This window comes from Hakea prostrata, chromosome 2 (assembly GCF_041222555.1).
Source record: "Hakea prostrata isolate BN-2017 chromosome 2, UWA_Hpros_2, whole genome shotgun sequence".
In the NCBI taxonomy this organism is placed as follows: Eukaryota; Viridiplantae; Streptophyta; class Magnoliopsida; order Proteales; family Proteaceae; genus Hakea; species Hakea prostrata.
This window is the reverse complement of record NC_142601.1, coordinates 58,624,494-58,650,218: the sequence shown is the minus strand read 5'-3', so window position 1 is coordinate 58,650,218 and position 25,725 is coordinate 58,624,494. Positions and strand designations below refer to the sequence as shown.

The following is a 25,725-nucleotide window of genomic DNA, read 5'->3' as shown; positions in this document are numbered from 1 at the left end:
TGTTTCCTATTAATGGAAATTTAAATCTCGTTCAGAATTTCAGCCATCAATTTTATCATATCTATAATCATTTAATTTTATTTTTGTATCCCTAAACTTTCTTATAAAGTTTCGATTCCTACTAATAGTAATTTAAATTTTAAATTTTATTAGTTGGATGTTTAAATTTTAGTCATTAATATTACTCTATCTAATCATAATCATTGATTTTTTTAATTAATTTATGATAAATTGAGTGTTTATCCCATATTTATTTGAATCTATCTTTTTTCCTATAATTTCTCTCACAATTTCTTTTTCACCTTTTTGTTTCATGATTTTTCAAAGTTTTTTCCCCACAATTTTAGTCCCTTTTTATTTTAATATATTTTTTATAATTTACTTAGATATGTTTCTTCTTTGTCCTCCTTTTTTCTAATTTTATGTGCCCCCCGTAATATATATCTCAGATGGGTCCCGCATTGGTCCACCTATATTCGCCCCCCAATGCTCAATCCTGGCTCCGCCCCTGTTTTCAATTCCAACCTACCATCACAAAGGCCTCCCATTGACCATTTAAATGGATTCTACAGTGATTTAGTCCCATTATGGATTCCTAGTTTTATTGGAAAATATCTCAAATCTCCCTCATGTTCTTCATCATGATTGACGAGAATCTGGGCCACATGGGAATGTCATCAGGGTAAGCTTTCTCTGCTCTATTCATGACTTCCAACTCTTCCTCCTGTGGAAATTTCATGGGAGTAAACTTCATACATTTGTAAGATTAACATACTAATGAGAGCATAAGGATCAGGCAACGACTTTGAAATCATCGAAGATTCTCAGAAATAAGTATGTTCTTCCCATTTCACTTCATAATGGCTACTGTTAAGACATAAAACAGAATAATCAAGTATTGAGTATGAGAACTTATCTCTTTCAAATGGCTTTACTAGTCTCCTTGTGGAAAACAGTATTGTGCACATCCTCCTCATCAGCTTGCCTTCCATCTCACCATGTGATGTGGCTAGAGTCATACAAAGAGGTTACTCTCATATAGAATTTGCCAAATCATTGTCTATTTCACTAGTGAGTTTATCTTTATATTCTCTCTCTCTTCTTTTTCTTTTTAGGCAATTGTTCCTTTCATTCGTCCTTTAGTTTTGGCCGCTGGAAATAACTCTGGCAGAGGGTCGCCCTAATTTGCTCAAACGGAACAATAGATCCTTTAATTGGGCCTGTAGTGTTGGCCAAAAATGGAAATAACGGATTCCAAAGGAAAATTTGATAATGATAAGGACTCCAAAGGAAACACAAAAAAATGAATTTACCTAGGAACCAAATGTTCAGTCTCCATGCAAAACATGGAAATTGAATACATGCTCAATATATGAAATAAAAGTCTAATGAGTCAATCAACATACTGGGACTTATGAAAATTTTCAGAAAACATAATACAAGTAAGAGCAAAGCAGAAAGGGGAAGGCCCTGCAGCCCTGGTCCTTTTTTGTGACCTCGAGAAATTCATGTAGATTGAACTTGTAGACTACCATATCGATCAGATTCAGTGATCCCATGTGTAATGTTATCATGGCAATTGAGACTCTCCACGATAAACCAAACAAAACACTAAAACCCCTCAAAGAAAACAAAGGTATTTTGCTCCTGTGCAATAGCTCCGTGGAGTTACTTGGCAATTGAGGAGGCTTTATTCAACTCACAAGCCAAGGCTGAAGGATTTGAAGACAAACTATACAGACTAGAGGAAAACCTATCCTTTATTTTTTGTCTTTCATGTAGAGAATTAGGCCGTGAATCCAAGACATCCATTAACCCATCTTATTCTCAAATGTAATCCTCTTACTCTAACTCAAAGTTGAGATAGTGCAGAGGAAATGTGGGAAGCAGGAAGCCAATTAAGTACATGCACGGGTAACAAACCTGTACAGGGTATCAGAGACAAATTCACGAGTTGAATTGATACATTGATCAATGAAATGAAACCACATTCTTCGCCAATAAGGATTGATGTAGAGAACTGCTGCAATTCCCAAGAGGAATACAAGATATGATCCAACAAAACTTGCGATGAAACCACCCATGTCGATACTGTCATCTTCATTCTTATCAGCAATTGAAGATGGTATTCTTGTTGATGTGTTTGTTGATTGTTTAGAATCAGATGAACAGTTTCTTGGTAAAGGTGGACCACAAAGGAATGGGTTGCCTTCATAACTTGTGCTTGTGAATGTCCCAAATTGTGCCTTCATCTCAGGTGTCTTTCCAGATAAGTTGTTGTGTGCCACGGTGAAGACCGCCAATGAGTTTAGAATGGATAATTCTGAAGGGATTTCTCCATTGAGTTTGTTGTAGGAAAGATCTAGACTCTCTATTTGGGAAAGATTTGACATGGTTCTTGGAATGGGACCTGTTAACTGATTGTGAGACAAGTTCAAAGCAAAAATGCTATTCAGAGATCCTATTTCAGATGGGATGTCATTGCTTAAGTAGTTGCAGGATAAATCCAACCCAGACAAAAAACTAAGGATGTCACCCTTGTAGGGATAAGAAATACTCTTGGTAACAAAATCAACTTCTTCTAATGTACCAAGTTCATCACCATTATAATTATCATAAGACCCGTTTGGATCACCATTTGAAATGGATGTATATGCATAGGAAGTAATAGTTCGTACAAATGAAAGATCCATGTCTATTCTCCTCCCAAAAGATATGTTATTCAAACACGCTGGTATCGATCCAGAGAGGGCATTATGGGAAAGATCCATTATGTTTATGAATGCCATTTGGCAGAAGCAATTCGGTATTGGACCAGTGAAATGATTTTGTTTCAAGAGAAGAACTTCCAATTTAGAAAGGGAACAAATCCAGTTTGGGATGATACTATTAAATTCATTGTCTTTGATGTCTAGTGTCAAAAGAGATGTCTGAGTGAAAGGTGATGGTGGATGTGAAAGCCTTGTGAACCTATTCCTTTGCAGATTTAGATACTGTAAACTTGTTGAGTTCAATATTGATGGTATTGAACCCGAAAGGAAATTGTTGGACAGGTCAAGGAAGTAGACTTGGAGATTGCAAAACTCAACTGGGATGTTTCCTTGTAAGAAATTACCCTCCAAATTGAGTAAACTCAATTGTGTGAAGTTACCAATCCAATTAGGTATTCTTCCAGTTATCTTGTTGTTTCCAATATCCAAAATTTGTAACCCAAAGCATGTGGACAATCCAGTCAAGATATTTCCAGTGAAGGAATTGTTGTCCAAACGTAATGAAATTAAATGTGTCCAGTTAGAATGTGGAGGAAGTATTTGACCATGTAATTTATTATTAGAAAGTCTTAAAACTTCTAGGTTATTGCAAGCTTTGGCCAATCGTAATGGAATTGCTCCTGAGAAATTATTATTGGACAGATCTAAGATGAACAACATTCCCATGTCAGCTATGGATGAAGGAATACGACCCTGAAAGAAATTTTGAGATAGATTGAAATATTCTACATTTGGGAACATCTTACCAAGGTTTGCATCAAGCAATCCACCAAAACAATTGCTTGAAATGTCTATCTTGAATAAAGCCTGATGGACATAGGATGGTGGGACAAAATGGCCACTCAAACAATTATTTCTTAGCATTAAAACTTCTAACAACTTATTGTTTTCTAGCAACCAATTAGGAAACATTCCCTTCAAGTTGTTACTGGAGAGATCAAGAAATCTCAAATTGTGTTGGTTATTGAGAAAACCTGGAAAAGTGTTGGTGTGTTGGCTAAGATTAATGTTTGATAACAAGAGCACCTTCAATTGAGAAGGAGGTTGCCAAGAAAGATAGTCAATTTCCACCTTCAATTTGTCTCCAGCAAAACGAAGGTCAATCACTTCCAGATTAGAATTGTTGGCAAAGGAGATGAAAGGGAACATGCCATCAAAATTGTTATAGCTCAAAGAAATGTTGACGAGGGATTTAAGGCTGGATATGAGAGATGTGATGTTCCCATTAAATTGGTTATGTGATAGATCTAAGCTTGTGAGAGCTGTCAAATTATTGAGACATGGAGGAACAATCCCTTCAAAATTATTCCAACTAAGATCTAACTCATGAAGGTTCTTCAATTTACACAAATCTGCATAAGAAAATGAAGTCATCAAATCTCAGTGTGTTAATATCTGAGGTCCTAATCAAATCCTATTTCTTACTAGAGAAAACTCAAACATGTAATTAATGTGTGGAAATATATGGCCCTAGCAACATTTCTATGGTAAGACCCTGTTATTTACTAAACCTCCAGTGATTTTAATAAGTTTGTCTATAGCAACTATTTACTAGAAAAAAAAAGAAAAAAAAATACATGGATAATAGAAGTATCAAAGCAGCATACCTGTAAAATGTGAAGATCCATCCAAATGGTTAAAAGGAAGTGTCAATTTGCTTAGGGATTTAAGAGTACCCAAAGACTGAAGAATGCTATTATTGAAGTTGTTTCCGTCTAGAAGTAGGACTTTCAAACTTTGTAGTTCACCAAAGCTTTTGAAACCTGGTAGATACAGAAAAAATGGTCAATGGATTGTTTGTTGATTTGAAGGGTAAGAAAACCATTTTTCCCCCTTCCTTCAGATCATGACTATGCTTTTCATTTGATTAGTATGTTATTTATTGGACAAATTTTTCTCTCCTTGCTTTGTTACTTTGTTCTTTTCTCCTCTCCCACCCCCTAATTATACAGTGTTAATCTTTAACATTATCCATTAGTTATCAGTCAGAAGCGTGTGATTGGTCACTTGGCTACTGATCAGACAATGAGACAAGCCTGAGTGTTGCAGTCTTCTTCAAAGAAAAAAACATATAAGTGACTTTTCAAATGGATAAAATGAAGGCCAATTCTCTTCTGATTTTAGGTTTTAAAAACTTGTTGGTGATTCTTTCAACGAAATATCTAGCAGCACTATTCTAAATACGAGAATGTAAAACTGTATGACCATACAATGTTGGTTTGCCCCTTCAAGTGGTAACTAAAATTTCCTTCTATGTTGTACTCACTTCTTCCTTCATTAGTAAAATTTCCTTTCAGCATTTTCCTCGGTTTTTCTTTGGGTTTGATGCAACAGAGCTAGTTGCCAGGGACTAAGAGTATCCATAGATTTTGTCTCCAGAAAAAAGGAACCAAAAAAAGAAAAAGAAAAAGAAAAGTCTCTATAACAGTATCACAGGACAGAGAAACACAAGAGTATTCCCGATTAACTGTTACCTTGGATTGTTTCCATGGATGCTTCCAGTGAATTATAACTCAAATCCAACAACTGTAAGTTATGCAAATTAGCTAGTCCTGCATCAAATTAAGGGTAGCACACGAGTGTAACAACATATACAAAATTTATATAATATACTAATAGCATGCATCAATCAATTACAAAGTCAACTCACCTGCCCAATGGGATGAGGCTGAGGATGTTCCACCTAAGTTATTTATAGCAAGAGATAGAGTTCTAAGGGACGTGATAGACCCTAAAGATGGAAGGATGGTACTGTCGAATAAATTCCTACTTAGGTCAAGGAACTCCAGCTTCCTCAATCCAGCCAATCTTTCAAACCCTGAAAGTTGTTGTAGGGATATATGTGAAGTGATTGAGGAGTGGTTGATTAGGCATTCTTTAGCTTAATTAGTTTCACTTCGTAGTAGAGGAAAGAACGAAAATAAAAAGCTGCAGCTATGTAAGAATTGAAGTTACCTTCATCTTCTATCCAACCACCAAACAAGTTATCAGATAAATCGAGGTGTTGCAGTTCTTTGAAGGTAGAGAAGATGGTGACATTCAGGTAAGTGCCATTCTTATTTCCATCCATAAGATTGATACCACCGAGGAAAAGTTGAACGACTCGTCCAGTGGTTGCACTGCACTTGATGATTGCTGGCTCCCAATCACAACAATCACTCTCTTTAGCATAATCTACAGAACCTGCAACAGTCTCCAATCTAGAAACGTCTTCATTTCTAAAAGAGCAATCCTCTCCTCTTCGAAGCACCCCAAGCACCCATGGATTCCAAAAAGAAATAACACCAAAGAAACACACAACCGCTTCTCCAATGAACGTTCCATGACCAGAAAGGAAGGAGGCATGGAACGCTTGTACTTAGGGCCATCTTCTCCCTAAATAGCAGAAGCTTTAAATAGAGGAAATTATATGAAAAATATATTTCTCTGTCATTTTCAATTCCCACCTACTATATATTATATATGCAGGACCATTCAAATGGGAATAGATTCCTAAATCATTCATGATTGAAGAGAAACTGCGTCCCATGGAAATGTCATATTTTTTTTTTTTTTTGGTGAAAATGGAAATGTCATATGAGTGGTCTTCATCTGCTTTCTTATAGACTTCAACTCCCCAATATGTGGAAATTTCATGTGAGGTTGAGGTTTAAACTGAAAAATTAATCAGATCTTTTAGGATTGATCCTCCCATTTCACGATCGTTGACCATAGATTGTTTCAATATATAATTTTCTCCAAAACAGAAGAAAAAGAAGAAGAAAAAAAATCCATTGGAAATGGATTTAAAATGGTCAAGTCACCAATTTCTTTTTTTAAGAAGAAGAATAGCACAAGCATCTTGATTGCAAGTGCAGTGACGTCCGGCAAAGAAAGCAATGTGAATTCTTCGTAAGTAGCAATTTTGCTACTGTCATGCGCCAAGCCAGCCAGCCGTCCGATCTAATCAGACAGCTGGATTCATTATTCAAATGACAGAAGTAAGAAAGGAATTAGTAGATGAATACGTCAACGCAGGGGAGTTTTTTTAGAATAAACTAGAGAAGGATGAAATTCACCCTTCTTGCCCTTAATATAGGCAGGCAGCACATATGGATACAGGCCTTTTTCCAGCAAATCCCCTTCCCGTTACATTTTACAATTTAACTAACTCGACGATGGAAAACTTGGATTCTATCTTTCAGTTAAGCTCTGCAATTCTTTAGAATTCTTTAATTGTGCAATAATTGACTTAGTCAATCGGAGGCGACTTCCCGACTAGTCTGCATCTGACTATTGTTTTACAAGCCTCCGATACATGGACAATTTTCAGACGCATCACTACCAAATATAATAAGTCATGCTTTGTTTTTGAGTTATAGAAAATACTTCGGTAAAAAGGGATAAATTTGACATTTCAAATATTTGTTCAGTATAATAGAATTTTTTTTTTTCCTAAGAGTAATATATGTAATTGATTGCAAATGTAAGAGTTCATACGTATTTTCTCTACGTTACATTTAAATACACCTGATTTCTTGAACCCACCGGGCTGCTGATTACCGGAGCTTGAATGAATTGCAGAAGAAGTGGGGGCACTGGCAGAGGAAGCTGGGGGTAGCATGGCTGGCAAGGAGTTTTCTCTTCTTTTTTTTTTTAAATCTAAAAAAATTAAATGAGGTCTAATAAGATTTTTTTTTAAAATTATTTACACTTAAGCCCCACATTTTCCTTTACAACCCAGCTAGATTGGATTTGTAAACCATCCCTGCCACAAATAAAAATCCCCAATTCATATCTTCAGATGGATAATTTTTATTTAAACCCTTGACTCCAATTCATCTTTAACCTAAAAAAAAATGATACTTTTCATTTGTTCCTCTGTGTTATCCAAAAATACCTATTAAGAACCTATCATTATTTTTATGACCATAACAACCTTATAAATTTTCAATTTCTTCTTTTCAATTGCTAGCATATAAGTTTACTTCAGTCTATTGGCATTTTGATTGTAAAAACAACGTTTTATCTTCTATTGATCTTTCCAGATACCATAGCATGGCAGAAGCAAATGCAAAATATAATTTTATTTGAACTGAAAGTAGCTAGAATCAAACCTCGGCGGGCAAGTTTTTTCTTACACAAATCAATAGCTAATTATGGAAATATAAAAACAATAAAATAAAGAGTTTTTTTATATGAACCCCCTCCATTTTAATTGAAAATTCGTTGCACTTCCTTCAAAATTGAAACCTTACAAAGCCCCCTTCACATTTAACACCGTTAAGTTTCCTTTTGTTTCAAATTTACTTTTACAATTTTACCCTCACTTTATAAATTTATTTAAAATCCTAAATACTATTTGTAAGAATTCATTTCCATTGCACACCCCTTCCAAAATCAAAACATTATAAGACATCTTCACAGTTCACACCATTAGTGAATGTATATAATAAACTAACTAAAGTCAAATTAATTTGTTTATATGACCACATTGGCCATAGAGTGATAAAATGATCATGCAAGAGTTTTTTTTTTTTTTTTAATTTGAGGAAATTTTCAGTCATATAATTTGGAGTGATATGGTGACATCAAAATATTTTTGGGATTTTAAAATAAATATTAAAAATATTATTTATGATTTTATATGAATTTATTAAATGTGGATGAAAAAATAAAACCATTTCACGATTAAAAGAAAACAGATGGTGTGAAGTGTAGACAAGGATTTTGTTAGATTTTGATTTTGGTTAAGTGTCGTAAAAAAACTCTTTAAATAAATTTATTCAAAAGAGGGTAAAATTATCAAATTAAAGTTAAAACTAACAAAAATCTAACGTTGTCAAATGTGAAGGGGGTCTTTGTAAGAATTCAATTTTGAGGGGGGTTTACTGAGTTTCCAATGTAAACGGTGGGGACTCGTGTAAAAAATTCTAAAAGAAAACCTACAAGGCCAACATCAACAGATATACTAATTTTAAAAAGGAGTTCATTTACCCAAAAAATTGAGACAGGAGTTTTTATTGTTTCTGATATGAAATGGTTTAGCCTCCATAACTGGGCAAAACCTGAACACATTAGTTGGCCAAACTTCTATCTTTAGAATCCATGTACAAAATCGGTCGCCACCGCTCCAAGGTAAAAAGAATACCCCATCAGGCCATCACAGTTCAAATTCAACCACGGCCTCTGGACACTCTCAAAAACATGAAAATACACCATTTCATAATGCTGTCTACCGGATGCTAATGACACAGACCCATCATGAAAGAGTCTAAGAAACTGATGTTTCAGAGAGTATTCTCTTTTCTTTTTTTTTTTTTGGTAATCCTCAGAGAGTATTCCCCACTGCTTAAGCCTTAAGCCGAGGAGCAGACCTTGTCTGCAAGGTATCAAAGGTAGATTAATTATTCCCATCACATAACAATGTAACACTTTTCCCTTCATGCAGCAAAATAAAGGTGGAACAGATAAAATCGAAGCTATTCTATAACCTAATGCAGGGATTACGATAAAACCACGAGAGAAAGCTCACCTTTATTAGAGCTGCTACAGCAAAGACGTGTATCGTCAATATAAGTTGCATTGACACCCATCATCCATGCTCCCACAGATGTATCGTCATGTGCGTAAGTATGAAGAGATACACTGGATATGGAATGACAGGAAAAGAGAACACAATCACAGACAAAATGTCACTCAAGGATGGTACAGTCCAACAGCAACTATTTAAAAAAGTGGAGATATGGCACTAAGATACATAAGTGGACTGCGAATCCGGATCCTCACCCCGTCGGGGTAGCACAGAGTGCTCCCCAACGGATTCCCGACCACACAAAACAGTGGGGCCCACTGATGAAATTTTAAACTTTTTTTTTGTTTTTTCCAAAAAGTGTTTTTCACCGTGGGCCCCACTGTTTTGTGTGGTCGGGAACCCGTCGGGGGAGCTGATCCAGACTCGTGGACTGCCTGTGTTTGATGCGTTATAATATGTTTCATAGATAGCATTTTCTTGGTTAGGAAAGCAATATCAAAGTTAGAATTTAATACAAACCTGTTTATATTAATATACCGAGCCAAATTTGCAGACAATATAAAGAGCGAACTAGCAGCATGCCGGAAATACCTGCAAATGCAAATATGATGCCATCGAGTGAGAAACCATAGCACTCATTACTGCAAAGAGCAACTGACGTCGAGTATAATACAAAAGCAGAATCCCCCGCAAATAACTGTCATTCAGACTAAATACACCAAATGCATACAAATAGCTAACATTAGGACAGCTGACCAGTAAATAATGTAGTACATTAATCATAAAAGCTAAATGACCCTTTTTTGGGTGGTGATTGAACTGTAAATAATCTTTCTTTCTTTTTCCTGTGTACATTTTTTACCCTTCTTAGACCCTGCTAAACATGGGCGCCTTGTGCACTAGGTGCAGTTATTGTAAAACAACAAATCAGCCTTATCCCAACTAATGAAGTCAGCTACATGGAACCTTAGCAACAAAAAGGATTAATAGAAGTAGGAATAAAAGAACATCACAGCAATATAAACACAAGTCAGCATTCATTCCAACTAAACAGGATCAGTCACATGGATCTTTTCCATCTAATCAGTTTGAATCGAGCTCATACTAGAAAAAAGACCTAAGCTATGCATGCATGTATTCATCACTTCTCCCAGGATCATTTTAGGCCTGCACTTAGCTCATTACCGTGGCATCTGAAGGCCACCACGTCAAACATGACCATGCCATTTCAGAAAACTCTCTTGAAGCTTATCTTGATATGAAACAACTTCCAAGTCATCCCCACATTATCATTCCTAATTTTGCCACACATCCATCTAAACATGCTCATCTATGCAACACATATCTATATGGTGCTTCTTAATTGCTCTCATTCAGCATCATACATGATTGTCCTGCAAAATTTCCCTAATAAGAGATAAAGGAACAATGTGGATCACACAACATAATTTTATCCTTTGGCCAACATCATCATCTAAATCACCTTTTTAGATACAATTGAACCAAAATATGTAAAACAGTAACTTACCGGGATCTTTCCAGAAATACTCACCACCTCATTACTCGTCCTAGTGTGGCTAAGTTAGAGCTAATATCTTGTCTTTGTTCTACTTAAATGTAGAATTTGCCCCCTGGAACCAGCTTCACTTGGACGACCTGGTTCAAATCAAAGCAGACCAGAAAGTCTTCTTGAAGGGCCAAAAAAGTTCACGTGAACAGTGTCACATCCCCTAGTTTGGGTCATAACGAGAATGGCATTTGAAGATCTCGCAGGGTCCATTTGCACCTACAGCTTTAGAAGACCGACGACTTGTTAGATTTTATTTACTTTCATATTTGACTAGTTTCTATTTTACCATTGTAATGGCTGAATAACAAAGCCTAGATATTTCTATTTATCAAAGGTCCTAATTTTAGAATTAAAAAGTTACTATTGTTGTTGCTGCTGGGAATCTTAGCTAAATAACTCAGCAAACCATATATCTAGTGCAGCCACCAAAGAAGAAAAAAGACAAGCAAGTAGAAGACAAAAAAGAACTAGATAAAGAAGATGGTAAAGAAGAACGCCGTGAAGGAAAAAATGATAGGTAAGAAGAAAAAGGATCCCCAACGCTACAAATCATGTAACATTTGGGAGGACCCAAAACAGTGCAGACTAATCATGTACCGTTTCCTATGGTCTGCACATCATGAGATGTCTGCTTTTTTAATTGGAATTCTTCTTGGGGTCCGAGGGGATTCTTACTTCTACTTATTTCGAAGTCCTTGAGGACAAGGACAATTTTAAGAAGATGGAATGTTACTTGCATGCATACACAGAACCTTGAATAATTATTTTGTATTAACTTATAGACGTAAAATTAGAAGTTATTATCGTGTGGGAAGTTAATGTGAGTTAGAAGTTATTATTGTGTGGGAAGTTACCATGAGGTAGAAGTTATTATTGTGTGGGAAGTAACCGTGAGTGGTTTCAGATAAGTAAAAATATAATAGAGTAGTGGAGGATGGCTATAATTGCAATATTGTATGATAAATATTCTTAAATAAAAGTGAAAAGATGAAAAGGAATATTATCAAATCTTCTCACTAAGTAGGAAGGCAATGAGTTTCTACCGAAAAAAAAGGAAGGTAGTGAGTTCCTTGATTGAACCACAAATCATCTATTTTCTCTACTATTTCTTCTCTTTCACTATTTTATTTCCTTCATTCTCTATTTTTTCGTATTTAATTTTAGAGATACTTGTCCACATAACAAAGGTACTCTCCCATTTGTCCATAGACTTGCCGTAGGAGATGCACATGCAGACAGCATGCGATCCCTCCCCTATAAACCTATAATATATTAAAAATTGTAACAAGCATAAATAGTTCATCAATTATGGCTTACAAGCTTCAGTTACTGTAGAGTAGAGTAATAATATAATCTGTATTGCCAATTTGAATAAATGGAGTATCTAATCTACATCTAGTTCCATGTGGTGGTTTTGAAATTTCAGAATTAAGTTGCTTCAAGTCTCCAAAGACTTGGGGAATTGTACTGGCATGACATTCATTTAATTAGAAGCCATTAATGTATCAACTAATTTTTGGTGTTTTCCTAGACCAACTGTTGACTTCCTCAAAATTCATCTGACAATAATATATTCCTAACAGGCTAACAAAGTCAATTCGTAAATACAGGGCAAGTTCCAATTCCCAATGATAAGATGATATTCAAGATTCATATGCATACATCTTTACTTCATATCATAAAACAACAACAATAAGCCTTGTCCCAACTAAATGGGGTCGGCTTTACTTCATATCATAAAAGACAAACCAAAATAAGTAATAACATATCATGCATAAATCGCATTCACCAGAGATACTTACGACTTCTCATCCCCAAATTTCCACCAGTCAGGTTCATACCATGGCTTTCCCCTGGAAAAATCTTAGAAGAATTAGGCGATCAAAAAGCAGATTACGAACATAAAATGCTTTTGCACCAGCTTAAGTACAAGACAAAATCTGCCAACCAATGCAAAAAAATAAAGCATATCCAAACCATGAACAGCATTGAAACACCATGTTGAATAAAATAAGAAACTCAGACCAGACCATCCAAAAGTTAGAAGCCAGTGCCTTGACTGTAGGTTATGTAAACCCTTATTCCCAAACATATAACAAAACCAGATCAAGGAACCACAACCAATGAAGGAGTAATCAAGTAAAGGAGAGGACATATATTCTATATCTTCTATAATATGCAGTTGAGATTGTTGTTTTTCACAACACGCACACCTGCTTTGTTTGCAGAATCTTGTTCTAATTCTCTTCACATTAACACGTAAATTCATACATCAACAATTTAACCCTAACAAACCTAGGAGAAAGTACAATAAAACACGTGTAAGGCCCCTATTGCATTAAGGATCTCATAATCATCTCTCTGGTTTCCATTTTCATAGCTAATATAGATTTCACCACCTCCACCTAGGTTGGATAAAGAGTAGCATATTGCAGATACAATTCAACTAAGTATTAGCTGTGTAAAAGTTGTGTTCTGCAGTTTGGTGGTTGTTATGTACTGTATATAGTGAACTTTCTGGGATTCTCAGCACTGCAACCATCAGCCTGTTTGAGCCCCAACCAACTCTTCTTTAACCAAAAAAACAGAAAAGGAGAGGACAGTATGAGATTGTCGAACCTGGGGAAAGTTATTTGAAAAATGCCATGGTTGGATAAATTCTAAAAGAAACTGCCAAAAGGCTTGCATGCAGGAACTTTTAAACAATTGTGGAGCTGTCCAACCCCCTCCCCCAAATCATTGCATGTATAAGGTAATCTTTGAGCAAGTAAGAAAGAGTACCAGTTGTTCTATCAATTATCTAAAGTTTAGTTGACCATAAACCCTTCTGTACATCATCTTTTATTTAAATCTTATCACTTTTGGGTGTTGAAGTCCCATTATCTTTGATTGATTCTCAATAAGATGCCTAAGTACATGACTCTACCTAAACTCCCATAATAAGACAATTGCACAATGAATCCTGATCACATATCTGGGTTGGTTTGGAAAAATTGGAACCAGGCCCCCTTCTCCTCTTTTAGCATTTGATCACTGAACCTAGAAGGAAGAAAAATATAACCTTTTTCACAAGGAAATATCAAGAAATTAACCTCCATAATTCCAGAAGATACAAAAGCATTATCAGTCTGTAATGAATGAACAAGAATACACAAACAATAACAATCAATAAAAAATATTTATGGGAAGGATTTCTTCATCTATTTGAGATGAAAGGAAAGATGTACTTACTCCTCAGTAATCACTTCTCCAGACTTCATGCATCCAACATAAGCACTGTTTTGACCACGCCGGCTTTCAAGGGTTTCAATTAAGCCCTCTGATTGAACATAAAAAGTGTACAACAATGTGTGAATAAGCTATCTAGACACAGCATGGGCCATAATAGATTCCATTTCTTTAGAACAAGAGAACATGGATTCTAACCAAGCTCAAGGTTCATATTATCATCAACTTTTACATAAAATTCTGCATCCCACTTTTCAACTGCTGTACTGAAGAAGAACTTGGCTTTCTTTGGAGACTCTTCTTGAGCTTCCTCATGATCATCCTATCAATCGCAAGAAGAACGATCTCAATATTCCTTGTAAGTTGTAACACAGCCCTGCCTAAAGTATTCCTATTTAGCTTCCATTTTTCAAGCCCAAATTCTTGGAAATAGATGAGACAAAGTAGCTGAGTTAAGCTTGAGTCTTTCAAAAAGAAATTATTTAGAGTTGAATGTTACATCCAAAGCACAGTCCCAACCAAAAACAGATTGATGCCCCAATATTAGATATCAAAGAAAATTAGGTACTACAAATCATGCATATATACAGTAAAAGCAGATATAAAGTTTATAACAAATTCACATATCATTGTGTTAGCACTTGAACTTCCAGAAAATAGAAATAGTCCACTTTGAGTTTCTCTATTGGTCCTATATCAATCTCAGTTAGTCAATTCTAAAAATCTCCTTAAAGTTGAAAGGAAACTTGACACATTAAAGTGTTGTCATTTTCTGCTGTAATCGCAGTTGTCAAGAAAATGACACAACCAAATCTGTTGAAGGGCTACTGATGTGACCTTGGTTGACAGCTGATTCTACAACAATCATAGTTGTGAGTCAAAGTAAAATAGGTTAGAAAATCGAATAAAAAATAGAAAATTTATTTAAATTAAAATTGAGAGAAATTAGAATATAAAATAAATAAGAAATAGAAATAAATATAGACAATTTTAAAAGAACTAAATAGTTCCAACTCTTCCATTTTGGAGTAACTTAAACTGTGCAAAAGTGCATTGTTAAAACTGACAGCTTCTCAAGATACTAGTAGCTAAGATAAGATTTATTGAACATTCAAATAACAATTTAAACGAATATTTTTTCATCGATTGAAATCTTTCCTAAAATATGTCAATAGAATTGACTCCGAAGTGACCTTGGTTGACAGCTGATTCTACAACAATCATAGTTGTGAAAGCAATAATGCAACCAAAGGTGGTGGACGGGGTACTGATGTAGCCCTAGATTGGTAGATGATGAACTAATGGCCAGTCACCAGCTCTAATGGACAAAGTTAGGCCCTCTATGAATTTAGATAAGGGCCCTGTGGTTAAAAGTGACAAACTCTCAAATGGTTTCCGGGGTTATTTGTCTTACCAAAGACTTAATGGTGTGATTAGGAAGGGTTTAAGTGACTGCGGGTCAAGTCAGGGACCAAACAGACCCCTGTATAGAAATCTGTCACAGAGATATAGGGTGGGAGTCTTAGATCAAGAGATCCTATGGTAGGGTAGGAGCATAACTTGGTGAAACATAGGATGATGTAGGGAGATGATCCTCCAAGTTTAGTGATAATCTAATGGGTAGGTTAGGCTAGATCTAGGCTTGCTTTTAAGGGTCTCAGGAAATCCAAAAATTCAAGAAAGCAGTTAAACCTTAGATCTTGGATGTTAAATTGACATGTATTCCTGATACGGTGAAGGGAATGCCGTGTATCAGATGTGGGAAGGAATTTAACTAAATTCTAATGGTTAATTTGGACCATAAGTGGATCTCTAAGAACTAGGATCTCCAAAAACATACATACATGCATCTTTTTGGGGGATTGAATGCCTGTATTTTTACGTTTCATTGAATAACCGGTTTCCTCAGCTTCCTAAGAAAAGATTTTCTCAGTTCAATCTTTTTCCACTTAAGACAGTAGTGAAGCAATACATGTTTCCTTTAAAAGTTGAACCCATGGTATGTTATACCTGCTACTGTATCACCACTTTCTGCCATTCAATATTAAAATATTTTGATAAACATAGATATTTAACTTGATTAAGCCAATTAAACACTCAACCATGGTGCAAGTTCAATTAGATTTTGATGCCTACTGACAGTCAAGTATTTCAACACTAATACTAGAATCTAGATAAAGGGATCTCCAACACATGTTGTCTCTCCCTTTTAGATAAACGAATACTCCAGCAATACCAAGAAAAACCAGTTAAAAGAATAATAATAAGACATATTCTATCAAAATTACTCATACGGATTCACTAAGAACAGAGAGTGGGGCAGGGACCAAAAGAAAATAGGTTTAGATTCATAAAAATAAAACATTCTTCCATAAACCTTGCAGTTAAAGCAGGAAGCCCTCTCTATTCATTGAGAAAGAGGCATAATTGGAAAAGATAATCCGATTATTAATATACAAATGCTTGCAGCAATTGGAGAAAGGATGGAAGTATGAACATGTGATCCAATTTTGGCCCCAGTCTTGTCATATTACAGTACAAGGTCCAACTCATCAAACCATGATAATTGGTTACATTCAGATACTCACAAGAATCAAGAAATCCTTTGTCCGGCGATTCTCCTCGTCGATATTGCGGTCTAAACTATCACCTCGATTTGCACTGCCAATTCCCAAACATTCAAGTATTCAACATATCATGTAAAATTACTAATGAGAAGCTCAAATTAATAAAAAAACATATGGAATGGCCATACTGTGAATCAATCCAGTTGATGATGATGGCAACCAAAGTAAATACTGACAACATAAACAACAACGATGAGAAAGGTGATAATGATAATAAGGGAGTGTTTTCTCTCTGTTGTGCCTGAGGAATGGCTTCCTAATTTACATACCCTATGGCAAGCCATTTGGACAAGCTTTATGGAAATGTTGACAGTGCAGTCTTCTATACAGCAACTTTCAAAAAAATTGGTTTTCCAAATCTCTAAAATTAAAGAGTTTTAAGGAATATTTGAAGAAAGTTATGTTATCTCAAACAATTCAAACCACAGCAATACAAGCCTTACAAAGGGAATATAATCTAATGCATGGTGGGCCACAAAATTTCACTAGTGGCAAATCTAAAGGAAAGCAGCAATGGCTTCCAGGTTCCTAACAAAAACAGCAAATAATATACTTAACATAGTCAAAAGAAAGATGAAGTTCCAAGAGTTTGGGATAACCTCCGACCAATCACAAAACGTATGACCACTCCTCTATCCTCGAGCTTTTTTAAAGCATCACCTGAATTTAAGTTACCAAGAGTAAATCTCAAAAAGGATACTAGTACTAATAATTTTTGCAATTGCTGGACAAAATCAAGATTAAAATGATGTATACTATAAACTGAAGAATCAGAAATATGAATTTGGTAATCTAAATTGGGACAGGAAAGCTTCCACAAGAAAGAGATCAAAGCAAATGAAAAATCATCGAAATTATGACTGGAAGGGAAGACATAGATGACGACTGCAAAAAACCAAAATTCAGAACGAAATACATGAGGTAAAATATGATCAATTTAGGCCTAGTCAACCAAGTAGATGCCTAGGGAGATGGGGTGTTGCATAGTCATGTTAAGTCCAAACAAAGGATGAACTTGCATTTGTTTTGTTCGGTTCCAACTAATGGGATACTAGATTTTGAACCAAAGTAGCACAGTCATACAAAGGACAAGCAATGCGCAATATGTAACACCTTTACTACTACACTTCCAGATTTTCTTTCTCTTGACAGAAGCAATTTGTGTTGCTATTGGTTTGACAATCTGGTTCCATTTTGTGGATATGTAATGAAGATAGCAGCTGTCCGTGCAGACATGAACCTCAAATAATAAAGCTGTTCTTGAAGGCTTAGAGAAGGCTAATTAATTGGGAGAAGGTTCGAAGTTTCACTGGACCAATTGATGTAACCAGATCCAGCAAGCGTAGGGTCCCTCAGAACTTTGACCCAAAAGAAGGCCCTAGTGGCACAACAAGGAGCTGGCCAAATCATATGAGGGGCAACATGGTATTTTACCACCCCCTTTGGAGTCCAAGAGCTTGTAGTTGAGTCCAGAATAATTTTAGGATCCAACATTTACTTTTTGTTTTTCAATTGGACGAGTGGTTAGGATCCCAGTTAGAGAAGGATCTTCCTTAGGGTACTCCACTTTCTACAAGTAGTCTAAATCTGCTTTTCGTTTTGAGTTTGAGACCTTGGTTAACAAGTTATTGAAGAATGAAGAATCCTTGCCTAGGTAAGTGTCCCAGTTGGAAAACAATTTTCAAGTAGGATTTCTTCCAGAAGTTTGTTGTTTCTTTTGCAAGTTGTATTTGTTTAGGAACTGTTATTTAAGAATCCTTTTCTAGTTTAGAAAGTTAAGACTAGTTGTAATAGGGAATTCTAATTCAAATTGGATTTCCTAAAGTGAGTCCAAGTAGGTTTCCGAAGTTGAGTCAAATTGGTTTTTTGAGAAATCGTTATTTTCCGGCAATGTAATATGGCGATAAATAGTCACCCCCACTGTAATAAATCAGGTTTGAATGAATAAAAAGGAAATCATTGAAGGAAGACTTGGAGTCGTGGGGAAGAGCTCAGGTTATTAGAGTTCTACAATTTTCTGTAATTTCAGTTTCTGTCCACCTTCTTGAAGCTTGCTGCAGCCTTGGATTTTCTGAAGTTGTTTGAAGATTTTCAAGAGGAGTTAACCCAAAACAAGTAAGCATCATCCCCTACCCTTCCCCCACCCTAATCCCCTCTCCCAACCTTGCGCAACAGTCCCCCCTTCCCTCTCTCTTTCTTGCAGCAATGCAGCCTTCCTGATCAGCAAAACCCTACATCCCCAAGCCCTTTTCACCCTATTCCTCTTCCATTAGGATCACACCCCTCCCTCTCCTTATTCTACCCTTCATCTCCATCACAAGACATAAATCTCTATTAGTTTAGAAATTTCCTGCACTTCATCTTCTTCCTCTAGAAACCCTAACCATAGTTCCACTAAAACTCTCATAACTCCCAAACCTCTCTACCAAACCGTAACCCCCTTCAAAAAATCACCTTCTCCTACACCTTCTCTACCTCTCCTTCAAATCCTAACCAAGAGTCCTAAGCCAAGTAGCAAACCTAGTTTTGAATCCTAGCCTTTAGGAATCAATTCTGGAAATTACAGAACAATAAAGCAGAATTAAGTCTGTCAATTTCCCACCCAATGTTAACCAGGCCTAACCATAAAATCCTCCCGCACTTAACCTTGGACTTCCCAATTCTTAACCCAAGATTTGGAAGACCAATTTCCACAGGACCTAATTGGAAGCATAAAGCTGCTGTCCACATCAGAAAACCTGATTAAAAAAATTCTCAAAGAGTAAGCCGCAGGATGCATTGAAGCATTATTAGCTGCTGTCCACTAAGATTGACCTAGAACAACAGGGTTTTTGTTGTATGCTGGTTCTATTTCGAGAGGATCCTGAAGACTGGCCCCGGACCCTGGGTTACATCACCAATGGACCATGAGTAAAATCACCAATCACTTGGAGTAGCACATATTAATTATAGCATACCAATTGTTGCAATGAGTTGATCCGTCAAAAACAGTAAGGAAACTCAGAATCCTAAAACTGATACAAACCATATTTAGAAAGCAACAAAATAAACTAACCTCTGGGCATCCAAGACCCTCTGTACATATTCCGGTTCAAGCGGCTACCGAATTCTGTAAAAGCTCCAATGACAGCAAGAAACTTTTTACCAGAGGAAGATCTACCTTGCTCCAACTGCTTCTTGAGGTACCCCTGACTCTTGGCCAGTGTCAAATCCATCTCAGCTTCCACAATCCTCCTCTCCATATCTCTAGAAACAATCCAATTAAAAGACCAACAAAACAAGCCACTTGTCGAACTAGCAGACCCTCCCAAATTCTAAAATTTCATAGACAAAATAAAATTACTTACTTGCATCCAAGTACCATAAGCTTATCCTCCAAAGTAAGTACTTTTGGCGGCTAAGGGATGGGGAAAAGAAAAGACAATTCGACGTCAGGAGATAGTAATGGAACGAAAATTTTCAAGAACAGTTACAATAAAAACTAGAGATCGATACGAACGTGGCCTCTATTCTTCTGAAGCAGGTTAGCAAGTAAAGCCCTATTCTCTGCGTCTTGCCACAATCTGATCATCCAAAATGCAAGATCGTTTAAAAGAAACAACGAGATGCAACAAATTGAGGAGAAATATGAAAGTAAGCATAGCATCCAAGAATAGATCGAAATGAAGATACCGACCTGCCAGCGACGTAGAGACAAGCTAGGCAAGAGATTAAGGCCATGACAAGGGAGGAAATGCCAGTCTGCGAAGACGATTTGGATTTCCATTTCTTGTCGTACTTCATGGTCGATGCTAAGCTCTCCCGAAACGGAGAGCCGCGCTCCATTACAGAAATCACACAGAAATAGCAGGAAGGAAGCGTATCAGAAAAGCGTTGCAACTATCACAGACTGGGGAAGGGAAGCTCGCAAGGCACTCATTTGATCGACGGTTGTTCAGTTCTGTATATTCAACTTTTCCCTCAGGTACGCATCGTTTCCGCATATCACATTTAAGACCTGCAAAATAAAACATTTATTTTTCTTTTTTGGGTATAAACTTGCCAAAGAAAACATGAAGAAATAAAAGATTTTTTTTTGTCAAAAGTTCAACATTTCATTCGTAAACTTGAAAGAAAATATAGACAGAAATACCAAACAAAAAAAGAAAAAAAACCCAAACTAAACGTAGGTCAAGCCCAATAAAGACAAGCATACTGAATATGATATACATATCCACCACCCACTATCTGGTGAGATACACCACAAAGGCGAACACCGACGCAAACAAGGACACGTCACAAGGGCTTACATAACACTCGCCTCAACGGGTGTAAACGGATTTGGATTGTATAATCGGATAATTATTGTCTTAAACAGATTCTTCTAAATGCGCATGTATACAAATTGAATACAAGTCTTCAACTACTTGTTTATATTTTTACCATTTGAAATTTAAGAATTCAACAACTTTGTAGTTATTTTAATAGAAAATCTAGAATAATAATCACATATAAGAGGTAAAAAATTTATAAAAATAAGAAAAATAAATCTAAATAAGTAACTTAATCAGATAATTTTATCATACAGATAATCGGTTAAAAAAGAGTATACTAATATTTAAATTATTAGACTAAAATTTAACTTTGTCTATAATTACTAATGCCCCTACCATTAAACTCGATTAATTTGTACCAAAAAAATCTGTTAATTTATTGATGATGTGGCATCTATATATTTTTTTCAAAATTTCAAAAATAACCCTGAAGTTATTTCTCTACTTATTTACCATTTTGTCAAATTATAAATATAGAAAAAAATTAACCTTAAATCATTTTCTTCTCTAAAAAGAAATCATCTAATAAAGGAAATATATGATTTTTCTTCTTTTAAAATAAACCATCAAATAAATGAAATATATGATTTTTCTTTTCTTAAAAGAAATCACAAAATAAAGAAAGATGTAGTTGCCAACACAGAGCTATTCTAGTGGTGAAACCAACACCTCTTAGTGAAGAGGTTGTGGGTTCGACTCTTGCGGAGGCATTATTAATATCCCCATCCCCCAGCCCCTTTGTACCCAAATGAAGAAAAATAAAGATTTAGTAATAAAACTCAAAATAGAAACTAAATATAAATAAATATCAAAATTAATTCAAATTTGAAAATTGAAAATCACCTAATATATACTAACCATTGTGCATGTTACCAAATTTCCAACTCTAAACTGAATTTTCAGAGGAAAAAAAATATTCAAGACAATACTTTCATTGAAGATTAACCTTACCTGAAAATCTATATGATTTATATTTTTGAGTATAATAGTAAAACCCTCATTAATAAGTAATATGTTACAATAGAGATAATTGTTGTTTTATTCTTTTATGTAAATTTCAAGAATTACAATACATATACAGAAATTTATTTCTTTCTCCCAAATCACTGCTCCTATTGTTAAAACTTGATTTATATTGTGAAACAATTCGTCTTTACCATTATGCACATTTTGATGGAATTAGGGACCAAGAAGCAAGATCTCAAGAGGTAATTTATGCATAATTTTTTTTAATTTGGGTCTTCATCACACTTTAAATGGAGACGACTAGTACCATTTCAAATCCAAAATTGATTCTAAAATATAAGCTTTCTAATATATAATTGGCATTCAATATAGTTTATATAAATGAGTGTAATATCATGTTTTTGACTTATTAATTTGAATAAAGGGCAAAATAGACATTATATATTCAATGTTAATAGCCACTTAACACCGTTAGAACTGAGGGGGCAATAATAATTTCACAAAAAATGAGTTTTAATTAGTAATAAAACTAAAATATAAGTGGGCAATAATAATTATCCCAACATAATAACATTGCTATCCACTATCTTTATTCTTAAATCTTTTATTGGGGTATAGAGAAACTTCAAAAAATAAGCTAGGGGGAAACTTCGAGGGGTCACAAGGCCCCTATCCCAAAGCTTTGCCAACTAAATGGGATTTAGCTATATAAACTTTGCTTCAAACTTCTATTTTATATTTTTTTTTTTTTTTTGATAAATGAAACTTTATTTGAAATGAGCAAGAGGCTCAAAGTCCAATTACAAGACCAAGCCCTTGGATTGGTAAATAGACCACTATGTATGGGTGTTGGCTCAACACCGATAAGGCCAACCTAGCTAGAGTGAGCATCCCCATTCGCCCCCCTAAAAGTATAAACAACTGTAAAATTTTCAAAACTTTCATACATGAGTGAACATCTTGTATGATGGGCCCATGATGAAATTGTATACATTTAAGCAATTTATCATAATAGTTACTTCACCAAAACTAACTTCCATCGCCCAATTCATCATGTCCCTAATTGCACATTGATGGCAAACAAGCTGCAAGTACCCTCCCAACTCTTTTCACGATGAATCCAAACCTTCCTTGACTAGAATAGAGGGGAAGAACGGCATCCCAAAAGATTTGTATTCTCACATTAGGCCAGTCAGTGGTTCCACCACCAAATTCTTCCTACTTCTTGCCATTCGCCACCCAAAATTCATGAAGGCACCATTGGCCCCCCTCCATCACCTATGCTAGTGTTTTGACAACCCTACTGATCCTTGTAGTGTTCCAAGCCGACCAAATGTGCCAACTTACAAATGACTCATGAGGCAAGAGTTTCCTATTCGTCTTCTTCGACTGAAATTGATAGAATTCCAAGTTCCTCAAAATCTTAGGAAAGGAGACAGCATTGACCCCTACAAGTACAAACTCTAGTCCACAGTTGAACCAAACTGTAGGTGAAAAGGGGTATCTAAACAACACATGTTCTGTTGTTTCCAATTTCTCATCACATTGAACACGCTTACCCTCTTCCTTTATTTGTTGTTTGTGCAGGTTATCCGCAGTCGCCACCACTTCAGAGCAAACCCTCCACATAAATTTTTAGATCTTGGGCAAGATATTACACTTCCACAATCTCTTCCATTTAGTCTTCTTGATCCCCTCCTGCCAATGTCCTCTAGAGGACGAAAGTTGCATATTATGAATGTGACATCTCTAATTGACCAAGAAATGATATGATGGTTTGGTGGAGAAGATCCCCCTCAACTCCAGCCCCCATAACAATCAGTTTTCCTATTCTTCGAGAGGTATCACTATCCAGCGAATGGCTTCAAATTCCTCCTATGTAAATAATTGTTATAAGGGATGTTCTAAACTCTATTAACTAGGTCAATAAGGTCCATGTGAGGAGATCTAAATTGAGGTAGAGTGGGTACCCATTTAGTCACCCAAATGGGGATTTGGTTCTCGGCCCAAGTTTTGCATATCCTTTCTCACCCCTTTCCCTAAAAGATTATCTTAGTCTTCTCTTGTTCTTCTAAATCCTTCAATATGAATTAAATCATTTCTTTATACTCAAGCATTTAAAGACCTTCTTTAGTGTGACATAACCATCTCAATCAACTGTCTTTTAGCTTATTGTATTACATTAAAATAATTTCAAAGAAATTATAAGAAAAGACATTTTATGAATTGATCTTGTAATTTTGTTATGCTTGAGAGGAATTGGCCATGGATTAAGTGTGGCTTCAAATAGCATAACCCTTCTACCAAAAAAAAAAAAAAAAATCGATTATAATGCAAAGATTGATGCGGCAAATATTTTCCAATGGCCAAACTTCATATTCCTCAACTGCTCTATATTCCACTTGGCCAACTTCATTCAAGGTGCAATACGGATTTTGTCTGTAATTACTTCGTTCATTTTTTCTTCTTGGAGTACTTGCTCAAGTACCTCAAAACAACGGCTTTTAGACCACCCTAATTTATCTTAAAAAACACTTGAGTTTTGTTACGTTAGAATAGTTAGTGGTACAGTTGTAAAAACCATCATACCCTTATGTATAATGATACCTAACCTTCTCCAATAAAATTATTCTCCAAGTGCTCTTCACAGTGGTGCTTGTTGGCCATTTATTTCTTTTCATCTATTTTTTATAAGGATATTTAGGCAATCTCATATGACTCGAAGGATAGTTTTTGATATATAATTTTTTAAATTGATTTAACAACATCCATTGATGCATTGAATTAATGCGTCCCATTAAGTCCAACTTTGAGTTCTTTTTGTCATTTAAAGATCAATGGAGTGCCTGTGTTTTTTTTCTAGTGAAAGTGCCAGTGTCTAAAGGCCTTTGTTTTGAGGTGTTGCAATAACTTGCTCTTTTTCTTCAAGAAAAGGAGACTATTATACAATCAAAAATAAAAGTTTCGAATCTCTAGTTCCTTTTTTAAATTCTCATGAAATTTCCCTCATAAGACTTTGACATATGCATGTGGCTATACAAACATCCAATGGTTCTTATCAAAATTTAAAGAAAACATAATTTACTCTCCCTTAGATTCTCTTGCTTTTCCTCACATCTGTCACACCTAAACTTAAGTTTCAATCTCTAATTCCTTAGTTGTTGCAGCACTATAATGATTCTCGCTCCTTTTTCATTGTTGAAACCAAATTGACAAGATTATGACAATTCCTCTCTTCTTTTAGAATCAAATTGACAATATTACAAAGTTCCTCTCCTCTTTCCCTCTCTCAATGTTGGAATCAAATTGATTTTGCTCCTACAAAATTTTATGATAAATCCCTTTGATCCCTAAAAACAAAATCTCTTCTCTCTCTACTCCTGCAATGCAACCAATTTCTGTTTTTTCAAGCACAAAATTGCAACTTTTATATAGTAGGGAGTTGTGTGATCATTTGGAGGGGATGTGTCGGTTGGCAAATGATTATTAACATTATTTTTCCTATTATTTTTTTCAAACGAATTACCCCCACTTAAGACTTCTAAGGCAGAAGCCAAAATTTTGTTGAAAAATTCTTTATTGATCTTTTCCTAAGAATAATTTGTATTACATACATGGAAGGAAAAAACGTTGTCGAAAGTGTGGCTTAGGGCAACACTCCTATGGATTTAATTCGCTATTTCCCATGAGAATACAAAATAGATTCTTGGAAGCTTGTCTGGGTTTGTCGCTTAAG

The 25,725-nt window shown here is 35.5% G+C and overlaps 2 protein-coding genes across 2 annotated transcripts; both read right to left on the bottom strand.

The window, feature by feature from the left end:
- Positions 1-1,281: 1,281 nt before the first annotated feature.
- On the bottom strand, positions 1,282-6,107 carry LOC149025255 (cuscuta receptor 1-like). Its single transcript, XM_089145483.1, is given in 6 exon segments — positions 1,282-4,123; positions 4,379-4,534; positions 5,246-5,323; positions 5,422-5,589; positions 5,727-5,966; positions 5,969-6,107. Coding segments are annotated over 6 exon segments (2,994 nt in total). The 5' UTR covers positions 6,096-6,107; the 3' UTR covers positions 1,282-1,898.
- A 2,296-nt stretch (positions 6,108-8,403) lies between these two features.
- Positions 8,404-20,776, bottom strand: LOC149025254 (hydroxyproline O-galactosyltransferase HPGT2-like). The gene is made up of 12 exons (XM_089145482.1): positions 20,387-20,776; positions 20,210-20,273; positions 20,058-20,107; positions 19,766-19,956; positions 17,310-17,370; positions 16,672-16,744; positions 14,282-14,405; positions 14,087-14,174; positions 12,658-12,708; positions 9,805-9,876; positions 9,286-9,398; positions 8,404-9,132 (listed from the first exon to the last, which is right to left on the bottom strand). Exons 1-12 carry the CDS (start codon positions 20,533-20,535, stop codon positions 9,110-9,112), a joined length of 1,059 nt encoding a protein of 352 aa, XP_089001608.1. The 5' UTR covers positions 20,536-20,776; the 3' UTR covers positions 8,404-9,109.
- Between the last annotated feature and the right edge of the window lie 4,949 nt (positions 20,777-25,725).